Raw genomic sequence first — 25,367 nt, 5'->3', positions numbered from 1 at the left:
CTTCCTGGAGATTCAGAGGTTAGTGGGTATACTACATGCCATGTTAAAACTCATCCTATTCTGGACAATTTAATTATCTAACAACATTAAGTATTGTCAACTTTAACTCTTAAGACAAAGCAAATTTGCACTTGTCTTGGACTTCTAGAAGACATCAAAAAGATTGGAATTCTTGTGTTATTGTAAATATCACCAAAAAAAAAGAGGAAATTTGTTTATTGCAAAGTTTAAACTAAATCATTACTAGGAGAAGTTCCCAGGAAGCTGATACAACCTCCAATGTTCAGAATTAATGGATTAGATTTAACCTTCACAAGATCAATGGTGACCTTCTGACATTCCATTATTTAGTTGAAGAGAAACATTTACACTTAAAGCGGTTCACTCCATACATTTCTGTTCCAACTTAACTTTCTTCTAAAATTAATGTATTTTGCAAGAGCATTGCTCTATATAATGCTTGAGTTTTCCACAGATTCCTAAGCACAGATTCGATTCGCAGTGTAAATCTCTTTGGTAACCAAACTATTAAAACAGCTGTCCATTATGCTTCTGTATGCACGATAGGTTTGATATCAAAGTTCCCACAATATTAATTATATCTCATTCATTTTAGTTCCTATATGATTCCAGTAGTTGCTCAGGTATCTATTTTAGTATATAGGCCCGAGGTAAAGGACAGAGGACCAATGCTATATATTGTGATGTCATAATACCAGACAGAGTGATCTCCCTTTGCATACTCTTCATTCATTTATATATATACTTAAAGATCTGATCCATATTGCATTTTATGTAGTGATATTAGGTAGATTTGATATCATGTAACAAATATCGCATGTTTCTTCAGGTAGTATGGGAGTTTATAGACTGGTCAGCCTCGCTTCGGTCCAAATTCATATTTGTTCCTGCTAGACTGCATGACCAGTGGATAAACTCCCATATTGGCCTCCATGCCCTACTATATATGTAAATCATCAACAGGTCAAACATCAATAAAATACAACTATGAATGAAGTCAGGGAAAGTGATTGAAAAAAGTTGAAAATACAAAGAAATTATCGTAAAATTAAATATTGTGGAAACACTTTTTGACCTGTAACTGTGTAATGCTTCCGTATACATGGTAGAAGATAGGTTTGATATCAAAGCGCCTACAATAGTGTCAATACCATATAGTGCTAATATTTTTATTTATGGAAAAACAAAGTTTCTACACCAAAGTCCTTTATTAGGAAACATATCTTTTATTGGGAGAAGTAGACACTGGGGAATACAAAAATGGCATTTTCCTCGCCCCAAAGGGAATTATTAACATTTTCTTGAAATATTATCTTCGGGGCGAGGAGAATGCCATCAAGTTCTGAAGAATCACATTATATTCAGGAAAATGACATTGTCCTTAAAAAATGCCTCTGGTCCGAGGAAATTGACATTTTTGTCCGAGGAAATTGCCATTTTCCCGTCACGCCTGAGTGCTGCCAGGGTTTACCTGTGCAGCGGCGAGACGGCTAGCTAGCAGCACACGGCCGACCAGCTCGTTATCGACACACGTGTACGATTGACAACGCGGCCGACCACTACTGCATGTCGCGTAATCGGGCTTTACATGGAATGAAATCCTAAAATAAAAAAAGCTGTAACAACCATGCTATTAATAAACGTATCCGATATTTGCCTTACCTTTCTTATTTTAAATGGCACGGTTCGGTTCACGGTATTTTTTATCTGGCATCACGGTACGCTCATGATTCGGGCCGTCTCCGATTTTCTGCGCGGTAATTTGTATCGCCCATTTAAGTTTGATTTATATAGAAACTTTTCTGGATCCGTGTTCTAAACAGGCGGTTTAAATTCATTTTAAATCGTTTCAGAATCAAAATTGTCGAGGCGAAGTGTTCCCGATCTACTGTCAGGAATCCTGTATTTTGATTGGCTGATGACGACTCACAGATCTAGGTTATTTCCTAACCTGAATAATGTTTCTCGCTGCTGCATTAAAGGCGTATTTTTGCTACAGATCGTACGGCGTACACCAATCATGCTTATCCTGCGTAAATCCCGGAGCCAACTAATGGGGCACGCTGTACCGTCATATCGTATCGAGAGACAAGTATCTACCTATCGTATCGTGAGGGAAGCGTGTCGTTGCAGCACTAGTTACAACCACATGATATTAATAAACATATCTAATATTTGCCTTTTCATGCCCGATTTGTAAATGGCTAGGACCTACTCATTATAGTTTTCCGTAGTTTATTGTGCACTGTTGAGACCGAATCAAAGTCTGAAATTGAAATCTCTACAGTACAGTGACACGAACGAAAACAAAAAGTAGTTTTTTTAAGATGTTCGTTCTTTTCTCTACTGTATGTATTGCGCCGTGTCCCGTAGTTATTTTTTTTTTTTTACTGCAGAACATGGGTGAAAATACGTACGCCGTGTACGGTTCGTATTTGCAAAGACATAGATATATATATGTCTCTGGTATTTGTTGGGACTAAATAAAATTCCGAAGTTCCGAACAACAAAGATATATAAATGCAGACGTGAAGATTTGTCCTTAATGTGCATGCCAATGTCCCTATATGTAATAGTGCGTTCACATCGGAATAACATATATCATGCTTGTTTATTCCAAGGAGGCCTCCACATTGTTTTCCCACAGCTATTTATCGGAAATGTATACATGTATGTTTTTCTCTGTATATATAATCTTGTGAAAGAGAGAATTGAAATAAAGATTTAATGTCAGCCAGTGATTCCCGTGTTCGTTTTTAAGAGGTTTGTCGCCCGGCCATAAGATGAATGCGATTTTGTTTGGTGCGTTAATGAAAAAGCCCCTCAGCGTAAGCTGGATACAGGACATCATTTTGAACGTTATTTCCTGTAATTTATTGTACTTAAAACGTATACATATGTATAAATGTTTGAAACTCAAATAAAAAATATGGTGCATGTATTGTATTTTACACGAAAATGTTCGTCTACGAGACGGGTTGTGTTTTAAATGTGTACTCAAGTAGACAATCGTTAACTCTTTGAAATGATAGGGACAAGGTCTATTAATGTGACAAACATAACCGTGACGTAAAATGGCACAGAATATTGCATTTTCAAGGCGTCTTTTCCATCGATTGACGTTATGGGTCATGGTATGCTTTAATTCACATAAAGACAAGTTTCATATCGCGTAAAAATCAATACTGGTTTTTTTTTTCAATATCCACGCCATTTCACGTCACGGTAATATTATGTTAGTCATGATTATAGGCATTCAATTCAATTCAATTCATTTATTGACTTTAGGTCTATGACCCATCAGTACATAAATTAATATACATGTATTTATATATGTATATATATATATATGAATACAACATGAATTATAGTAAAATTACAAAACGTAATTGACTTATTATAATTTAATACGGAAACCGATTAACCGACATATGTACTATATTATGAGGAATATTAATCAACCATATTGTCTACTGGCAACATCAGCAAAAAAAAAATACATTGTAACCACTTAATCTTACAAGGGCTGCGCCCAATCACAGAATTGATACTAATTATAATACACTGTTACAGAATAAGGATTCTAGGAGAACTTCTATAACAGTCAGTCAGAGAGACATGGAAAAAAAGTATCAGATAATACCATTTGGTAAACACGACAGACGGACACCGGGAGGTTCAACAATGTATAAGCACACTATTATGCAATAACGTGTTACATCAAAACTCAACACCTACACAAACTGAGTATATTTACACAATTCTGCAACTAAAAGCTTCTTTGATAAATCTTCCTAGCAAATTCAATTCTTTAAGACTATTTGTGTTCAGTAATTCTATTACTTTGAAGACTGAAGGTTTTTTCCAAAAATATTTTTTTATATATTTTCCTCTAAGAGTTGAATATTTTTGACATACGAGTAAAAAATGAAATTCATCCTCAACTTCTAAAGAATTACAGTTAATGCAATACCTATGACACCTGGGAATATTCCTATACCTTCCTGATTCTATAGCTAGATTGTGTGCTGAAAGTCTCAATTTTGTTATCATTTTTCTCAATTGACTTGGTAATGATTTGGTGAGGTAGAATTGCAGTGTTACTTTATTAACCATATGTTTGTATAGATCACATTTACTCGACATATGTAATGAGTTAAACAATGTCTGAGAGGCCTGGTCATTAATTCTTTCTTTTATAATAGGCATATAAACAAAATCAGAAGGCAACTGACGTAACCATATATATCCAAATCCAAGTTCAAATAATTTGTGCTTCACATGCAAGAGCCAATTCTGTTTTGGATTCTCTTTCTCAATTTCCATGTAGAGCAAGTTGTAAGCCTCTCTTAGTATACAATTATCAGAATTCAACAATTTAAACCAAAATTTTAACATTCTATTAAGTTGCATATTCTTCAGTGGGAGTCGCCCAAGTTCGATATAAATCATAGCGTTACAGGTAGATTTTTTAACGCCCAGTAAGTTTTTACAAAATTCTAAATGTACCTTTTCAACTTCCAAAGCATTATGAGTACTCCATACTTCACAGGCATAGCAAAGAATACTGCTAATATAAGTATCAAACAAATGCAACATAGTTTTTATATTTAAGTTCAAATTATTACACTTTGAACGTAGGGCAAAAAGAGCTTTACGACCTTGTTCGGCTAAATGCTTAGACATAAAGTTAAATTTATTATTAAACTTAAGAAGAAATCCTAAATAACAGAACTGGTCTACCACTGAGATATTTATACCGTTATATGTCCATGTTTCGTTATCTTTGACTTTACCGCCCTTCCGAAAAACTACGATTTTTGTTTTATCTGTATTAACTGTCATTTTCCATTTATCTGAGTAAGACCTTAAATTATCCAAAAGGCTTTGCAATCCCTCGACTGATTCGGAAATCAGTACAAGATCATCTGCATACAACAGGAGAAAGAGACTCAGTTCTCCGAAATCGTAACTTGGGGCCTCGTTTTCAATAAAGTAGTTTTCAAAATCATTAATGAACAGGGAAAAAAGTAATGGTGATAAAATTTCCCCTTGAAATAAACCGACCTCATTTGAGAAGAAATCTGAGCATTTCCCGTTTAGCAAGACACATGATTTTACTGAATTATATAGAGATTTCACTGTTTTTAAGAAATTACCCCGTATACCCAATTTAGAAATTTTGTACCACAGGCATGGACCCTGTTTACGTTATTTCTTGTAATTTTCTGATTATTACTGTTACTGGAATTACATTGTATTGTTTTTCTTATTGTTTTGGATTCCAATACTCGTAATATTGAAAATATCCGGTTCGTTAGTTTATGCGTTCTATTTCTTACTCAGAATAACTTGCACTTGAAATGTCTCCTTGTCTTGCTGTAGCGTAACTTAACATTTTTGGGCACGGATGAAGGGCACAACATGTTGTACAATGATTAATCATTATATCTCTGTATTGAATTTCAGTGAAATTATACCTGTGCCTTACAAGAGAAGTTCTGCCATGGGCAGAGATCCCATGGGCAGTGATCTCTCCACAAGCCATGACACTGCAACCACCAAGAGAACGTCGTCCTTCGACGCAGATATCTCAGAATCTCTCTCATACACGACGATACGTCCTGCTACGGCCGTAAATGCTATCTAAGTGGATTCTTGACTCATCTTTGAACATAAATAATACCCGTCAATTGGCGTTGTGTGTGTCGGATATTCCTACAACACCACACTTATCGTGCTTGTCTGTTGATTACTTTAATGCTGAGATAGAAAATTTCCACTTACATAAAAAAAAGTCAAAATCATAACTTAACCGATTTACCCCGTATCATTCACGGTAAAACGTAAATGAACTGCAGCGACGACAACAGGCATATATGGATGGGTAGTGTAAAATTCATATTTAATGTATCAATTTTACTTTATTTCATATGGTATTGATTGTTTAGTCCAGACTATCGGTGGCCTAGGTCAGGATAAGCGGGAAATGACCAACCCTCTTTATATATTTTTCTTATCTTAAGATATATATATCATCGTTTACACACAATTGGATATGGCAAAAGATTTTTACCAACTTATAAAATCCCTTTCCCTAAAATTCATATTACAAAGATAGTGAAAGCGAAACATTATATTTATGATCACAAAAAAAAAACAAAGAAAGTGGTAGGAAGAAAGACATATCTAGAAATATAAGATTGAGATGAAGATACTACATAAGGTTATATCATAAAACAATGTTCTAAACAATCTACACAATATTTATCCTTAAATACAATTAAAAACTTAAACATGTCGTATTCTTACACATCCAATACATTATAAACGTCAATAATCCATTGTCCACTAAAACACATACCATAATTCCTTCATCGGATCAAATGCATGACCCAATAATTACAGTACAATAGACCGAAGATAATCCGGACACTGTTGGTCCCAGCACAAACCGTCTGGATTACGAGTTTTCCGGACTGCTGAATTTCGTGGACTTTGTGAAGAAATTTGTCGAGGACGCGATATTTCCCTTGATTACATACACTTGGAAACGTTTAATTGACAACTCATCAATGATTTGGTATGTTTTTGTGAATATCAATTTGACATGTTTCTTTTTTTTATTATTGTTTTGGTTTACGTTTCATTCCTTCTACAATTTTAAATAAACGATATTTAAAGAGGACCATCATTTAGGGTAAGGACTAGTCATGGTTACCTTCAAACAGTACACATGAGCTACGTCCCGCTACTGTACATTTACGTAATCATTACCCTACAGAATGTAAAAGTGGCACAAAGGTGTTTTGTGATGTTTACTCCAGATCAATAATAATCTTATCTTGGTTGCGTATGTTTTTATGGACTCGTTCTAACTACGGAATAGCATTTGTTGATACCCTAGTTATCAGTTGCTTAAGGTTTGAAACAAAAACAGGGCCAGTCTATAATCCGTTCATTAAAATCGAAGTAGTGAAAAACAAAGTACCGTTACAAAAACTGAGCTGCACAGGTAAATGCCTGGGGCCAAGACCTCGCAGCGGTTGCTTTGACAACGTGTAAGCGGGCAAGCTGATCAGTTGTCGACACGGATGACTGACCCGAACTTCTCTCCACGTTGTTGAAAATCTTCCGGATTAAAATTGGAAGTAAGAAATGTGTGATTTCATAGTGATCAATAAAATCTGAAATCTGTAAATGTTTAAAATAAATGCTTAAAACGTCAATAAATTAAATGAGCTTGGACCTAGACAGTCGTGAATAGTATATACTAGCTGTCCAATCGGAGAGTAATATACTGTACAATGCATGCAGCATTTGTTAATTGACATCTGCATTTTCTGAAAACGGAATCTTATCTTTCTTATTATGAATCAAAGTAACCTGTTCACGTTATGGGTCATGTGGATCTTTTAAACTAATAACTTTCCTTTAAATCAATGAACATTATTATTGTTTAAAACTCGATTGATAAAATGACTGATAAAATAAAAGAAAAAAAGACCATGTTTGATAGACAAAAAAAAAAGACTATTGGTATTGGCAACAAACTAAGGCAGACTAGAGCTACAAGTTGGATTAGAGACTCCACTTTATTATATTTGTGCACCGAGTCGTGAAGATCGGCCTACCACCACTTCTTCTATACCCGGAGGCATAAGTGAAAATTGGTCATCAGGTGTGTCAATCGGAACACCTGGTGAGGTCCCTCTGCATTTCAATTAAATAGGTTCTCCACAGGGGTCTATTTACAGCATTGATTTCAGTAAGTTTTAAATGATGTTTTAGTTAGCAATGCAGATATAACCATTTATGCAGATTTCATTATAGGGAAGTTATTTCAATGTTTAATTAAATCATTATTCAAATTATTACAGCCTATAACTAAAAGGTTTAAATTAAAGTTTAAATATCTTTTTATATGGATTTGCGTTAATAATTTTGTTATAATAAAGAAACGATACTGGCCTTGCATGAACTTACCCTGATTGTCAACACAAAAAGTATAAATCAGTATTATCAGTTTTATGAACAGTAAGTGTGTATCATGGTCTACCTATTTTTCCTGTGAAGTTGCGTGTACAATAAATCCCAATACCCAGTTAAGAGGCGGAGCTTAGTTGTCCAATAACTTCACATACTAGGAAGTTGTTGTACATCAAAGTGTACACTAACTCCCCAAATTTGGATGTTATTGGCTACCGAAGGTATACAGCAACGTATACAGTCAAAAACTCACAGAACCATTAGTTTATTTCCGTAATTTTCAACTTTAATGAAACAAAAACTTCAAGGCATACAATCATTTCCAATTTGTCTATGCAAAAAGTCAAGATTAGTTCTATTTAATGTAATTATTAAACTTCAGTGTCCTCATGTCAATCCGATCACAGAAAATTAAAGCTGAAGGCCGTGTCCTCTATATATTATACAGTGAAACCTCACCTTACGACCACCCCGCTATTACGGGCACTTTTTTTTCAGTCCCGATTTTTTCTCTCTATATCTTTGTATTGGTCGCTTCACTATTACGACCACCCCGCTATTCCGTATTACGACCACCTTGTGCAGTCCCAACGACCACTAATTAACGTTAATTACCCCCACAATTATGACCAGTTGGTCGTGTCTAAAAATTTACCTGGTGCACCGAGCCGTGAACAGCTTACAGTAATTCGTGTCAAACTGGCCATTTGCGTGTGTATACGTAATTATCGATCTTTTGTTTACTGACCAGTGTATCCACAGGTGAGTAGAATGGCTATTAATCTCTTAGAAAACTTTGCACTGACCGGATGGTAAAATAAACATCCAGTCCTTCATTGTTCGTAACAAGCCAACATGTGCCGGATTTTGGTTTTACCGTTACGTGTGATCGCCCTTCCTAGGTGGCGCTGTGACGGATTAATACACAAGTGATCAGATTATCTAGGCCTATCTGGGCTTGAACATTGTAATAACCGTACATTTTTTTTATTAATCATTGTATTGAAATAATTATGTGGCTGTTGGTCGTTTTAAGACCCAATTACATACAGGTGAGTAAAATAAACATTGTAACGTTTGATTTTTTTCTGGTCAAGCGCAAGTGTTTACAGCGATCTCGATGTTTTTGTATCAATGCCGAATAGGGTCTGTAGTACATAGGTGTTATTAAAACTTGAAAAAAAACATGTTTGGTTACAAATATTATGTATATTCCCTGTTCACAAATTTAACATAACGCGTAACAGTTGTCCAGTTCGCCGCATTTGTACAATAGTGTAAGTTGTGTGTAATTTCCTTTCACTTTCACATGTTGTTTTGGTTTGTTTACACCGACGACCTGACTTCCATAACAAATGGGGGTTCCTCCGAGAAGTCTCCTGTATAAACATCATTGTACATATCAAAGTACTCCGGAATACATCGGTCACCTGCAAGTCAGTGGGGGAAAACAAGTTATTACTAGATGTTATCCTAAAGACATGGTAGGATGGGCTAACAAGTTGTCGTATTAGACATGGTTTAGAAAGGTTTTAAAAAAAGATTCTCGAAATATCAGACATAACTCGCATCTCGAAAAAAAACCAATCTAATATATTCTCATAGAATTCAAGTTTTTTAATGACAAAACATTATAGAAAAATGAATTTACTTGAAATCAAGTAACTTTTGAAATCATTAAATCATAATCGATCTAGGTCAAATTGATTTAAATAAACTACATGTTCATGCTGAATCAATAGGGCCACAGCACAGGGACTCGTTTTGGGGTTATCGAGCAATATATTTTTTATTCATTGATTACTCCTTTTTTTAACGTGATTTCAGAATGTGAATGATTATTTGCTAAATATTTAGTGTCGTGCGAAATCCCGACGTCCCTATGTACCATCCAAATAGATAATTTTTAAAATCGGGTTTGAAGAATTATTTGATTTTCATCTTTACCGTTATCTCATTTATTTAAGAAATAACTTACCTTCTTGGTTGTAATAATGTCTGTTCTTGCTGGTAATGTGGTGTATTCCAGTCCTCTTAAATATGTTTTGCATCCCCTTCCCGTTAGGTGTCAGCGACATGTCGGAAATCCCATCAAAAACTTTCACTTCGTTTTCTATATCCTTGAATGCTTGAGATAACACAATGTCGTCAAAATCATCCCCTTGTAATGAAAGGAAATCCCTGTGCTTTAAACTGACCATTAAGCTAGCTGAAGGGGTTGACATCCTGCTGCTTACAAAGTCGGGTGCGCATTGAACTACATGTAACTGATAACGTTTTTGGCGGGAAATGTACTCCTAATTGATCGTTGATTGTTTTTGGCGGGGAATTCACTCAGAAACCCGAGACAATTCTGATTGGTTTTTAGAAGTTTAATGACAGCCGATGGACGGGCAATGATACAAGCCATTTTATTGAATGTCCTAGACTCGTGTACACTCGATATTTCGGTGGGCGTTACTCGTTCGCTACGCGATCTCGTAACCGCCCACCGAAATATCTCGTGATACACTCGTCTAGTCATTCAATTACTATAACTTAAGCAACCGTTCTATAGTGACGATTTGTCTGCCTCCCCATTGGGCGGTTTTTATAGAGATTTAAGGCGGTCGCCGATAACAGTACACACGATAGTCAACAATTCATCTACCCGCTCGCTCAAGCGGAACTAATCTACGTTTAGAAATGAAACAGTCGCCGGTCAGCGCTGTCTATTAAATCGGATAAAACGTCAATTCTACCATGTTTGCTAAGCACTGAAGGATAAATATAATTCATGGTCAGTGTCTTAAAATATACCCACTTTTGTCTTTCTGTCCCGATAACTCGAAGATTTCTCGTGGTTCCACTGCATTCGAAAATTCAAATTAAAGTACATGTTGGGCATATTACAGGTAAAATACTGCATACTGGTCTTCTATACATGCATACATATACATGTATATATATATAACAAAACAACACAGCATCAATGTTTTATATATTTTATTAAAAACTACATTAAATCACTCTACTACATTTAGTTTATGGGACTTACTTTGGTATGCCATTGTTTTCAATCTCTTCATCTGTCCATCATGTACGTTCACTTGTCCAGATATCTGCTTCAATGGTTTTCGTTTCAAATTTTGTAATGAGAATGACAAATTGAAAAATAGAATTATAGTTATGTAACTTTATAAACAATATGGTTTCACGTTATTACGGACTAAAGCTACCAACACTTGGACATCATTACGTCGAATGTGACTTTCCCGCATACAGCGCTGTATTCATTCAGGCCGGATTATTTCCGCGTCACGATCGACACTACAACAAGAAAGCGTCTCTACTAAAAAAAATACTAACCAAAGTTTACAGTAGAAGATTTGGAGACATGACACTACCAATGTCATTCGACGCAGGAACGGCACACATCTGACAGTAACGATGGAGTTCGCCTTCACAAAAAGTATAGAAAATGCAATCCAGACGATGAGGCAGATAGGTATTATCATAAAAAGGCCACCCACCCATCACAGCCCTTTTAAGGGCCACGCAGTCTCCTTAAAAAGCACTAGTGTTTACTCGAAAAAAAAATCCCGCAAAATTCATTGCAATAAATACATCGGCATTCTATATTGCGCAGAATACGGACGTTTGTAGTACCACTACTAATAATAGATTACGTAATTATGACTTTCAGCAATGCATTTGGGCACTTTCTAATATAATGCTAATTATAAGGAATCAATCTCAATAGCCTTTGAGGTCATTTTACCTACTATCTTCAATGTTACACAAACATCAAAAACGTCACATAATCTATTCGTAATATATCTTTTTTTTATTTTAACCAACCTTAAGTCATAGTGATCTGAATAAACAATGCGAATCTTTTAAAAAATGTCTTCATTTTAAATCTGTATTTATACTCAAATAAAATCAATTAAGTGTGTTTTTTGCCAGAAATGAGCATGGCTGTCGATGGGTAGTACACTCAAACAATCGGTAAAATTTTGAAATTCTTTAAAGTTCTTTGTAATTATCACAATTTTTTATTGCATAGAACATAGTAAGATTGTATAGCTTTACGCCATGTATCATTGTTATTATGTATATATATGTGATCTCTTGTTACACACGTTAGTGTGTCAAGTGATATCAATAAAACCTTGAAACCTTGTAAACCAGCCTACAAATATCAATCTATACGAGATGAACCCTTGGCTGTAAAATACATCTTAGTGGTAATTCTTTGTAGTTTACAAATCAGACTTGAAAAGGCAAATATTAGATATGTTTATCAATATCATGTGGCTGTAACGATACGCTTCCTCCACGATGGCTACGATACGTAGATACTTGTCTCACGGTACGATACGTATCATTTACAGCGTGCCCCATTAGTTTATCCTGTCGGGGTCAAGTGTGGAGGGCTCCGGGATTTACGCAGGATAAGCATGATTGGTGTACGCCGTACGATCTGTAGCAAAAATACGCCTTTAATGCAGCAGCGAGAAACATTATTCAGGTTAGGAAATAACCTAGATCTGTGAGTCGTCATCAGCCAATCAAAATACAGGATTCCTGACAGTAGATCGGGAACACTTCGCCTCGACAATTTTGATTCTGAAACGATTTAAAATGAATTTAAACCGCCTGTTTTGAACACGGATCCAGAAAAGTTTCTATATAAATCAAACTTAAATGGGCGATACAAATTACCGCGCAGAAAATCGGAGACGGCCCGAATCATGAGCGTACCGTGATGCCAGATAAAAAATACCGTGAACCGAACCGTGCCATTTAAAATAAGAAAGGTAAGGCAAATATCGGATACGTTTATTAATAGCATGGTTGTTACAGCTTTTTTTATTTTAGGATTTCATTCCATGTAAAGCCCGATTACGCGACATGCAGTAGTGGTCGGCCGCGTTGTCAATCGTACACGTGTGTCGATAACGAGCTGGTCGGCCGTGTGCTGCTAGCTAGCCGTCTCGCCGCTGCACAGGTAAACCCTGGCAGCACTCAGGCGTGACGGGAAAATGGCAATTTCCTCAGACAAAAATGTCAATTTCCTCGGACCAGAGGCATTTTTTAAGGACAATGTCATTTTCCTGAATATAATGTGATTCTTCAGAACTTGATGGCATTCTCCTCGCCCCGAAGATAATATTTCAAGAAAATGTTAATAATTCCCTTTGGGGCGAGGAAAATGCCATTTTTGTATTCCCCAGTGAGACTCGCTATCAGCCCTCAAGTTCAGTTAAAAATTCTTTAGCTGAATTCTTAATATGTGCTTCAACTTCTCCCTTTTGAAACTGAAAATTAGACCTGTCCAGTATTCCAAGAGATCCAAATTTGAAGGCACATTATCATGTATACTATATAAGTGAATTGTTTTTAAGTCAAGAATTTAAGTACTCTAGGATAGACGTTTGTACAATTGAATTTTGCCCGCTGAAAGGCCAGCAGCTATCATGATCAGGGATCAATGACAATGACTGCTTCGGAACATGACACACACGATATATACTTACAAGGTCCCAGGACCAGGCTGACTCCAATGGTCCTAAAAACTGTAATGGAAGTTTTCAATATACAGTATATATGACCTACCTTTTTGTTTTTTTGCACATGATGCCAACATGACAAAAGTATATAGGACGGTCATTACAGACAACAGATCACAGTGTCTCAACTTCATCTTGTCAACCGGTCCGGAATGATGTAAGTGGTAAAATTTCCCGGGGAATCCTTTTGCAGTTATTCCAATGAATTATCCGACAGTTCCAAAAAATTTCATTCTGGATGTAAACACGCTAGTCTACACATTGTCTTTTCTATTGGTTGACTGTCTGCTTCTGAATGCCAGATGATCTGAAAGATATAGTTATTAACATTTATTAAAGTAAAGCGACTTTGATTTTCATCAAAACATGAAGGTGTACATCTTGATAACAAAGCAATTACTCTATCATCAGCATGCTGCTTCAGCGGTATAGCCACAGGCCACTAATAACCAGCCACAGGCCACTAATAACACCAGCCACAGGCCACTGAATAACACCAGCCACACCAGAATGTAATTGCTTAGATCATTTTTGTGAGGTAATTTGTGGAAACTCCATGAAACTGAAGTCCAACATTTAACACAAAGATTTTCAGCAGTACAATACGTTATATCTACAGGTATATTACTGTTGACACATTAATTTTGGCGCGCTATAATTTTCATGCATTTCCAAATTATAACAAATTAGCACAATGAAGAATTAGCACATTATAACATTTTCTGTAGGAATTTAGTAGTGCAATATTAATGCTTTTAGAGTGAAAAGCACTAAAATATGATTATCACTAAAACATGATTACAGCTAAAATATGATAACCACTAAAATATGTAAGCTTACAGTACCTCATTTTGAGAGTTATAGAACAGTTAGCTATACAATTAATAGTAATAAATTCAACAGGATTTTTTTCAATAAATGCTCTAGATTAAACTTCAGAAAAGATTCAAGTATTATATAATTAGTTGATATAACTTGTTTTAAAACTGTTATGAAATAAATTAAGCATAGTTATGTTTGTATTGGGTAAAGCCCAGCAGTTTGTGATATTGATATATATAAATATATACATTAAAACATTCTATAAATTAATAAATTTTCTTCCATTTTTTTTTTTTTTTAATTTCCCATCTTTACATATCTCTCTCTCCATCTTCCAAAAATCTGTGTAAGTTTCGTGACAAAACAGGAAAACTTGTAAATCTGTGTTGAGTTTCCACTAGAACATCTGAAGTAAATGCTGTTTGTCACATTTTGGATATAAACCTCCCCATCACAATTCCATATAAATTGCACCCCTAAAATCAATATTGTGCTTTTTGTTTAGGTACAGCGCCAATTTTTCATTATTTATCAGCCTGCACGCTTTATGACACCAACTCTATATGAAGCATAAACGACAGTATAAATCATACAACATGGTTCCCCGTCTTCCTGCTGCGAACATGTACTTCACTTGAGAACAAGCATATCTTCCGTGACAAAACCCAAAGAGAATTTCCAGAAAGTGCAATTTCATAGTACAATGGTGATAATATAGTGCTGTTTACATTTTCTGGCATTTTTTTTAATAAATGTCTACATAGTTATATATGAACACTATATTACATTTTCAATAATACCTTAATATCTGACAAACGAGGCTTAATGACCTTGACCTTTAGATTTAACAAATGAGGCTAGGTGACCTAGGCTTTTAACAACCAAGACTAGATGACCTTGACCTTTGACAAAATGAGGAAAGATGACCTTGACCTTTGACAAATGATGCTAGATGACCCTGACCTTTAAGAAGTCAGGTTCAGCCTTTCGCATGACTTGATTTTCAGCATATGATTTTCAACTCTCCATATGTAAAATGCATTTAGTCAAATATGAGTTCAAACTCTGACCTGTAAACCAGTATAAAAGATGATTGAGCTATCTTAAGAATTTTAACTTTGACATGGAAACATATGGTTGACCTTAACAGCTTCGTCATTAGTACAAAATAGGTTTATCCAGCAAATATCATGATCATGACCTGCAGCAGAAAATTGCAACTTTTCATCCTTCAGCACATATTGAAGGTTTTCCTCAAATATTTGTATACATAAACTTTCAGTTTTTTAATCAATCTTAAATCATGAATGAAAAAATCAAACTGTAATATTTGATTGATTGAAAACAATTTTGCAGTTTATCATATAATATAGCTAAGATTTAAGTCTGATCTCAAAATGAAATGTCTATGGATTTGTCTCCATGGTGAACCAGTACCCTTGGATGGTCATGATCAGTTACTGCCTGTATTTAATTAAGACCTCATTATATTCTTGTATTTATGACACAGTATCCCTGGAAAATGAAACATGCCAAATTTTTGATGAAATAAGGTGATGCAATCTGTGTTACAGAAGTGTTGTGTTAACCAGGTACAACAGAGTATTGTGGAAATGTGATGACTATACATTATCTCTGAAAACATTCTCCTCATCTGTTATTTTAATATTGATGGCAGTAGAGATCCGATTGACAAACCTGGAGAGAAATGCTCTCTTCAGGCTGATTAATTAACACCTGATTTAGATAAAACATCCATGTTTTTTTTTTCCTTGACTAACTTAAATTTCGAAATTGATCTAATTTCCTGCAAATATCACAATAATTTCAGTTGTAGGAGAAAACTGTTTGATTAATATGAATTCTGGCTAAGAGCAAAGCCGTGTCTGAATTATTATTCAGATATCTTCTGAGTTTGATTTCACTTGGCTATTTTTTTTTTTATTGAATGGAATATCGCAAGACAGAAATAACTCATTGCTGTTAATTTTAAGGCCTGCACCCATGTCTTTTGATGTTTGATAAAAATAAATTTATTTGATGTTAGATACAAATTTAAGTTTATTTCATAGTACATGTACTATATACAGTACTGCCAAATATAATTTACCCTGAATTGCAGCATATATATACCAGCTGTCAGTATAGATATCAAGGACCGAGTTTGCTTAACATTATTTCATGATCAGGAGAAATTCGTCAGTTCAGAACCCGAAGGACAGGACATTTATTGACTGGTAAATTGACTTGTTTTCTTCGTCCCCAAGTACATCAGATAATTTTCGTCCCCGAGCGCATCAGATCTGTTACACTGGAAATCATGTGGTCACAATCACCGGAACATGACCAAATCCATCTCGATCAATCGGGAATTTGGAGAGACTGACGAGTCCTATAATATGCAACACTAGTCACAGATTGTTTATGGATTATTTCAATCACTACACAAACAATAATAATCAATTTTTTTAATTCCACATTGTCCACTAAAGTTTCATGCCAGATTTTCCCTGAATTGCATTAATTCAATTATCAGCAGACCATGGCGACATCACAGTGCATTGCTCATCAGACGTTCTCATTCAAAGGGAAAACATCGATATCAAGGAAAAGGAGTTTGTTAGCTTTCTATTAATTGACAATTATTGACATAGACTTAAATATTTATAATACGTCATTGGTCTTAATGTATCTAATTCTTGTTGGTTGAGTGCTTTAAACAAAGGATGTGGTGTTTAATTAGGTAGGGAATATTTCTCTTGTGTCGAAAATAGGTACAGCACGCCATTGAATTATACAGGAGTGTCCATTATTGCGGCGTCTCTACTAAAGGTACGCTTCAAACATACGTAACAATATTTGTCAGAAGACAACATAGGGTTAAAATTCAGAATTAATGTTTTTAAAGTAGGTCAAAGGTCAAGGTCAGCAGGTCAGGAAATGTTGCACTAATGGAATGGACTGTGAATTGTCACAAGGAACTCTCTGTCAAAGATCAGGTAACAAATGTAAAACTAATACCTGAATAATTTCATCATATATTTAAATATATAATTTATACCATTTCATAAAAGCAAATGAAGATCGTCCATCTTGTTTTTAACAAAAATTACATGTAATATGAATGAAGCATCACATGTACAGTTCTGCCATCATGGATCCAAAGTGTTACATACGATTCAGAAACGAACCAATTTTTGTGAACCAGTTCAGTTCTGCTCTTGTTCATCATGTTCCATTATGAGTAGATGGGATTCGTACCTGAACAACTGGTACAAACCCGATAAACGAAAGTACGGTGTGTGTCATGTACAAATTTATAGAGAATGACCTTGCCGAAAAGTTCTCATTTTTCAGAATTTTTTTGTTTTAGAACACTATACATATCTTCTAGGTTAACTTCATGAACAAAACTATTCCTTTCCTATCGCCGCTAATTTATTCATTAATTGCATCTCCTGCCAAAATCACAAACACCTGTAAAATCCTCATCCTCACCTGTAATTAAGGTGTTATAATCACTCTGTCATCCCCTCCTAAGCTCATCAAAACCAGCATTAGTGCAATTCTTACAATGGCTAGTAAGATGTCTAAATGATTAATATACTATTATAAATTTTAAAATTTCAAAGTAACAATTAGCTTTCTGCCAAAGAATATGCCAATTATCAGACACGCTCATCCTGCCAAGGCTGTCTATAGACCGGAAGTAGTGTAGTAAACAAATACCCTTTCAGCTGCTTTATGAAAGTGTGTTCAGTGTTGAAGTTAATATAGTTTTACAAAGGGTCGGGGATATGGTTATATAGGGGATCAATGCAAGGGTGGGAAAATGGAGTTTTAAATCATAGAAGTACCTGTTTCGAAATTGTAAGTCTTTTATTATGGAGGCTGCAATGGTGTACCAGTACCAGCTTTAGGTATTTCTTCTTAAACTAAGTCGATTTGGTGCTGTGTTTTTTAAAGTTAATTTGGTGCTGTTTCTTGGCAAGACAATTTGTGGTGATATTTCTTGGCAAGAAAATTTGGTCTTGGCAAGACAATTTGGTGCTGTTTCTTGGTAAGTCAATTTGGTGCTGTTTCTTGGTAAGTCAATTTGGTGCTGTTTCTTGGTAAGTCAATTTGGTGCCTTTTCTTGGTAGGTCAATTTGGTGCTGTTTCTTGGTAAGTCAATTTGGTGCTGTTTCTTGGTAAGTCAATTTGGTGCCTTTTCTTGGTAGGTCAATTTGGTGCTGTTTCTTGGTAGGTCAATTTGGTGCTGTTTCTTGGTAGTTCAATTTGGTGCTGTTTCTTGGTAGGTCAATTTGGTGCCTTTTCTTGGAAGGTCAATTTGGTGCCTTTTCTTGGTAGGTCAATTTGGTGCTGTTTCTTGGTAAGTCAATTTGGTGCCTTTTCTTGGTAGGTCAATTTGGTGCCTTTTCTTGGTAAGTCAATTTGGTACCATTTCTTGGTAAGTCAATTTGGTACTGTTTCTTGAAAATTCAATTTAATTTGGTGCCATAGACCATCATGAGTTGAGACTCGAGGTACAAGTCAAAAATTGTTACTAATGTGAAAGTTCTGGCAGAATGATCGCCACTGACCGCTGTTCTGATTACATTGGCGGTGATGTTGACCATTTTGGCCTATTTGTCCTAAGTACAGATATTTACCCAATCAATTGGGTGAAAGAAATAGGTTTAATCAGGTAGACGGTTAAATTATGTATTATTGTGGCGGAGAGTGTTTGGACTTATCGAGTTTGTGGCCGATTTTATCACAGAGAGGTTTATATATACACATCAGCATTTTCATTAAGATGTACTTTTAGATCTGAAGTGTGCTTTAGACAGGGACACTTATTATAAGTTAAAATTCAGAATTAATGATCAGATATATAACAATTATTAATCACACGTTTGACAGGAAATAGATACATAAATATGTATTTCCATGTGATATTTAATTGATTTTACATAATTGACGTCGGTAACTACCACAACACAAACCACATTCCTCTATAAATATGTATATAATTATACAGCTGAACACCGGTCTTGTGATCAGGATAGTTCTGCTTCGAGACAATTTCTGCAGATAGACCAATTTCCAAATTAAACAGAATTTTCAAATGAAAAATTAATTGAAGTTTGAAGACTAAAATCCTGACATCGTAGTGTATCAGACCTGTAGCTTGTGTTGAGCAGGGATCAATTCAAAATCTTGTAGAAAAAATTTCTGTACAATTTTTTCTCAAATGAATTGTCTAGAATACTGAGACAGTACTTTTGAGAGAAAATCTACAAGAGGACTTAAGGTGAAATATTATAGTAATTACATACAAAAATGGATACTTGGCCTGATGTATGGGAATTCTGTATTTCCTCTGAATTGGCAAAGTGACTTTGAATTTTAAAGTATATTATATCACAAACATAAATCCTAATATTGGCTTGAATATATAGCCATGGAGATCTGGCGGTCTGCAAACTTCTTTGATGTAAATCTACAAGGCTGAAACAAGTGTGTAACATAAAATAAGATTTAAATTCTTTTTAAACCAAGTATTTTTTATCTGGATTATGAGGCATTTCGATTAACATTTTAAATCCCGGATTTAAGAATTAGAAAATTGCCTTCGGATACTTGATAAAAATCAGCTACAAAATCTCACAGAAATACAGCGGCAAGCACAGTAATTATAATTATATAAGAAATAATTAGCCCACAAGTATCAAAATATTTTCCCCTGAAATGCAAATATGTTCGGACAACATTGAAATCTACAATGTTGCCTTTTCTTACTAGTAAGTCCATGAACTCTTAAAACTCTAATATTGATTTTTGGTTTCTCCTAAAAACCAGTCCAGTGTTTTCACCTAGAGGTATACAGAGATACATCCATGTCAGGATGAACGTTCCAACCATTATTTTGTCATGCATGAGGTAGTTAATTAAAAATATTTATGGTTTTGCACCGCGTCCGTCTCTAGATCTTTAACCACCAACATAATGGATGTTTGGACCTCTCACAAGACGAAGGAGCTCGAGGCTTCTTTCTGGTTATCGATACCAGTAAAGAAGTTCTTATAATCCACTTCCAAAGGTGTTTTGGCAAAAAATTCAAGCTATATTACAAAATACAACTTTTGCCTCTAATTTGAAGCAGTGTGTTCCCAAAGGGCTCTCTTAGAAGTCTGCTTCCACTGTTGCTATGGTAACTGTGTACCATCTCCCATACTTACATACCATTTCAATTTTCCTTGACATTTTCAGAAGACAAAGCATATTGCATACACTTGTCTATGGGCATATTTAAAATGCTGTTTTGTAATATAAGACATGTTTGTAGTGGAACTTCCCCAAATCTTGATCCTTTTCAACCAATCACCTCTAGATTCTATATATCAAAGAAATAAAACAGGAAAAAACATTTTGTATAATATAATTACCTGCTATATATGAGTACCTCGGTAAAATGCAGCTTTTCAGCTTTCGACCCTATAAGACCCTTGACCAGTCGAATCTGTCCAAACGACCATTTCTATTTAGCGACCCTCTGTTCTAAGCGACCATTTCAATTCCTCCCGAGCGTTTTCGCTATATATTTTAACTCTATTAAGCGACCCTCTGTTTACGCGACCAACGACCACAATTTTTCGTTCCCGTGATAAAAATAACTCTCCAATAAGCGACCAGAAGTCTCCAAAATGCCTTACATTACCATTTTCGCCTTAATAACACCCAAGTAGTTTTACTTTTCGTGCAAAAGGACGGGAGATGAGGCGAAGTGACCGTCTGGAATACTGACGATTTTCAGACGTTTTATATACGATATATCAATTTGCATGCGAAATATAACAATGAAGGAATGCATAAACAGTTAACTTACTGTTAAATCGTGATTTGTTATCTTTTTTTGAGACATTAAAACAGATATTTGTCAGTGAAAAAGTCGCCGTTTTTAAAGTAGGAAATGCAGGAACGTAAATAATAATCGGAGCGGAAATCCGGACCAAGATTTCAGGAATTAAAAAAAATATATAAATAATTTGAAAGTAATCTAATTAACCAATGAAATATATTTCTCATGTTAAATCGATGTATTTTGCTATGCTGAAAAAATTTCAAAAAATACATATAGTGATGAAAAATTAGCACAGTAATAATTATTAAAAAAAAAATACAAAAAAAAAAAAAAAATTGTTTTGTTTTATTCAAAGTGGTGGTTCATTTTTCATATATATTATAAATCATTAGACTATTGCCAATTTATAAAGCGAATAAAAAGCTTATGAACATTTATTAAATTTAAGATACCATCTCTATTAAGAGACCACTCTCCATTAAGAGACCGTTTTTCAACTTCCCTTGAGTGGTCGCTTAATACAGATTCGACTGTATATATTACAGTATACGTGAAATATATGATGATTTGGCATAGTTGTCGATATATACAGACCTTTCCATCTCTAAGCCATTAGGTAGTCCCCATATATCCGTTTTCACATTTGGGCAGACGGCTTCTAATTTTCTTAATTTTGGCTTCTTTTTCATATAACAATAATTAGCATTTAAGATCAATGAAAATATAACCCTTTCTACCGTTATTGCTTAGAAATTAATATCTTTTGGTTTTAGATGATTAGATATAATATGTATAGCTATTTGTTTTTTTAAATAAATTGTATAAATATTTAAAATGATAACATACTTATAATATTCAACTGAAAAATTAAACTGTATTTCAAAAGTTATAGATTTTAATTGATTAAAGCATTTACATTCATTCTTATTCTATTCAGCATGCATGCTTCGAAAAAAAATTGAACAGCTTTCTGACAGGCAAATTATTTTTGGCAAAACCAAATTCAGACCCAGAGCCTGAGCTAGTTATAGCCCTGCAACCTTTTCACCTGCCGGAAGGTGATCCTGGTACTTGTTCACTTCCGATCAGGGAATAAAACCTTAGTTGCTTATAGGTGATAAGCTTAATGTGTTTAAGCCTTTCGGTTCTTGAGAAGAAGTGTTATTTTCATAAAACTGATAAAAGAACATATTTATGATAGTACTGGAAGTTTCCACAAACTCAATAGATTAAAATTTTTACTAGTCATGAACGGCATAAATATCAAAAGTGTGCTTATATTATCAAGAGAGGCGTTTTTACGACATAAAAGATATTTAAATTCAAAACACATCTTCATGTATCATTTTCATCTAATTATCAAGACTTTCCTATATAAAAACATATCTCCGTATCTTGGATGCGGGTCCGATCGATCTTTTCTCACCCTCTAATGATCCTAAAAGAGGGATTTTTTTAGTATAAGATTTAGGAACCGAAACTGTAGGTGTATATCAGTATAAGGATGACATGAACTACTAATATACCACCATCTATTTATAGATCATGTACATGTTTCACCAGACAAAGGCTGCATATATACATCAACAGCTTTACAGATTTCAATAAGAAAAGCTCAGCCTCTGCAGAATTATTCAGGGCAGTGATATCACCAACAGTATTATTGTAATGATCAGATATGTATATATCTGTAGTACCCTGGGTAATCTTTTTTGTGATGTGTATTGAAGCATGGCAACAAGCTAGTCAGGTCACAGTTTGTCTTCACACCTTTAAATTTTTTTTTTTTTTTTAAGTACAATAATTTACGTTCAAGTGAATTTGTCTTTGAATCCCCATTTCAACCACTTTTCAGTATCATGGCCATGCCAACACCATATGCATGTCTTTGTGAATTAATCAATTACACCACTGCTTTAGCTACAAGGTCTTTTGAGATTACCAAATCAAAAGGGTAATTTTATGTGGTGGTCATGTCACATGATAATGGTCATCTGACATGATATATGTTGTGGTCATCTGAAATGATGGTGTGGTGGTCATCTCATATGATATAAGTGGTGGATCATCTGACATGATATATGTCATCTGACATGATACATGTTGTGATCATCTGACATGATGATGTGGTGGTCATCTCATATGATATAAGTGGTGGATCATCTGACATGATATATGTGGTGGTCATCTAACATGATGATGTGGTGGTCATCTCATATGATATAAGTGGTGGTCATCTGACATGATATATGTGGCGGTCATCTGACATGATAAATGTGGTGGTCATCTGACATGATATATGTGGTGGTCATCTCATATGATATAAGTGGTGGATCATCTGACATGATATATGTGGCGGTCATCTAACATGATGATGTGGTGGTCATCTCATATGATATAAGTGGTGGTCATCTGACATGATATATGTGGCGGTCATCTCACATGATGATGTGGTGGTCATTTTAATTACATAACAATAGTACAATGCATAAAAAGGGACCATTGTGATAATGACTACCAGTAATATACTAGTGGCACTAAATATATTGCAGACTCTGATTTTCTGCCTTACCAGTATCTTGTTAAATAGGTATAGTTATTTTGGCTTGAGAACAAATTTTAAAATGGAGGCATTGAGATAAAAAATGTTGCTGCGTGCCCCGACAGGAATCAAACCGGGTCTCCAACATGATAAGCCATGGCTCTACCTCTTCAGCCAAAGAAGCAATTGCTCTGCCAGCTTAGTGACAAGAGATCATATTTAACACTATGTACAAGCCACACAGACCTGTTTCTTTTACACTATATCCTGTTTTCTTGAGGTTTACCAATGTAGGGCGGCTATAGGTGGTAAAACTATAATGATCAGGGAAGGTGTGAGGATCTTATCACTATTTCTGACCAATGTAGCACACTTTGAGCATAATTTTGAATTCATATTATCATTCACAAGTTTATAGCTTTACAATTCAAAATGGAATAATTTGATGGCATTGAACATTTCATCTGCAATACAAATTATCCAGAGGCAATTCATAAAAAGTTAATTACAACTGAAATAGAATTACATGTTTGCTTAAGTGATATGAGATATTTTATCTTCATCCATACACAATATGTTAGAACAGCAGGCTTAGCACTGCCAAAAAATAACAACCAGCTCCTACAGTAAACAAGTGGACCAGCTCCACAAGTAAACAACTCCCAGGAAATACAAACAAGAAATGAGAGAAAAATCAACAGTAATGAGAGAAAATGATATAAAGTAAACAGGACCTAAAATGAAACCTGCCTGCAAAGTAAACAGAAATAAATCCTATAGCCATTATATGAGAGCAAGACTCATTAGTTGATAGAATTCGAATGTCAAACTCCACTTCTCCTTAACACTTCAAACACTGACAGAGTATACACCACTTCAGTGGAACATCAAAGCGTTAATTTGTTAAAGTATAAATGACAGTTTTCCTTGTTATTCCATTTTTATCACGATTCATTTAATCATATAGATTGAACAATTGCTTTTATCACATACACTATTTAAAAAAGAAATATAATTGGATAAATAGGTATCTTTGAAAAAAAAATCATTTTTGAAAATCTAGCCAAAACTGGGGTGTTGTTTAATTTGTTCACCACAGCCAAGGTCATATTACGATTATGTCCACACCACAACCAAGGTCAATGACAATGATGTTCACACTACAGCCAAGGTCATATAACAATGATGTCCACAACACAGCCAAGGTCATATGACAATGATGTCTGAACCACAGCCAAGGTCATATGACAAAGATGTCCATACATGTACAAGTATCAAGGTCATATTTATGATGACAGAGTACACAGCAGTCAAGGTCATATGACAGCAACATCCACAAAAAAGGTCATGTGATAATGTAGTATCCACATGTACACAACAGACAAGATCATATGATGCATATGATAACTCCAGTGTCCACACAAAAGCAATTTTCATACAAAACTAATTTAGGCACTAATTAAAAAGAACTTTTAATTTCCGGATAGTTGCTATATACACTCCCTATTTTTCAGGCCGAAGCAATTAATTATAATATGCAATATTTAAGTCAGCTATAGGATTTGGTAACAGTATCAATTATCTATGTTCA

The 25,367-nt window shown here is 34.8% G+C and overlaps 2 protein-coding genes and 1 long non-coding RNA gene across 5 annotated transcripts in view; all 3 read right to left on the bottom strand.

Moving 5' to 3' along the window:
- Window positions 1-25,367, bottom strand: part of LOC117343882 (myoblast growth factor receptor egl-15-like) — a 130,356-nt gene that overhangs the window by 23,449 nt on the left and 81,540 nt on the right. For all 3 annotated transcript variants that reach the window (XM_033906429.1, XM_033906428.1, XM_033906430.1), the window contains one exon: window positions 13,612-13,872. In XM_033906429.1, coding sequence (XP_033762320.1) covers window positions 13,612-13,699 — 88 coding nt within the window. In that variant the 5' untranslated portion in view covers window positions 13,700-13,872. The remainder of the gene's footprint in view (window positions 1-13,611; window positions 13,873-25,367) is intronic.
- Window positions 3,392-5,199, bottom strand: LOC117343883. Its single transcript, XM_033906431.1, has 2 exons — window positions 3,974-5,199; window positions 3,392-3,889 (listed from the first exon to the last, which is right to left on the bottom strand). The coding sequence occupies exons 1-2, from the start codon at window positions 4,864-4,866 to the stop codon at window positions 3,775-3,777; spliced, it is 1,008 nt and encodes a 335-aa protein (XP_033762322.1). The 5' UTR covers window positions 4,867-5,199; the 3' UTR covers window positions 3,392-3,774.
- On the bottom strand, window positions 9,233-13,228 carry LOC117343884. The gene is made up of 2 exons (XR_004536094.1): window positions 9,989-13,228; window positions 9,233-9,440 (listed from the first exon to the last, which is right to left on the bottom strand). It is a non-coding gene; the product is annotated as an uncharacterized LOC117343884 (long non-coding RNA).

Source organism: Pecten maximus, chromosome 15 (assembly GCF_902652985.1).
Source record: "Pecten maximus chromosome 15, xPecMax1.1, whole genome shotgun sequence".
NCBI lineage: Eukaryota > Metazoa > Mollusca > Bivalvia > Pectinida > Pectinidae > Pecten > Pecten maximus.
This window is presented reverse-complemented; position numbering and strand designations above follow the sequence as displayed.

What these genes read in the sequence shown, in the direction of transcription:
- LOC117343883 (XM_033906431.1), bottom strand. Translation starts at nt 4,866, where the DNA reads ATGACAGTTAATACAGATAAAACAAAAATCGTAGTTTTTCGGAAGGGC. An exon ending in TATTGCATTAACTGTAATTC is followed by an intron (nt 3,890 to 3,973) that starts TTTAGAAGTTGA and finishes AAAAAAATATTT; the next exon opens with TTGGAAAAAACCTTCAGTCT.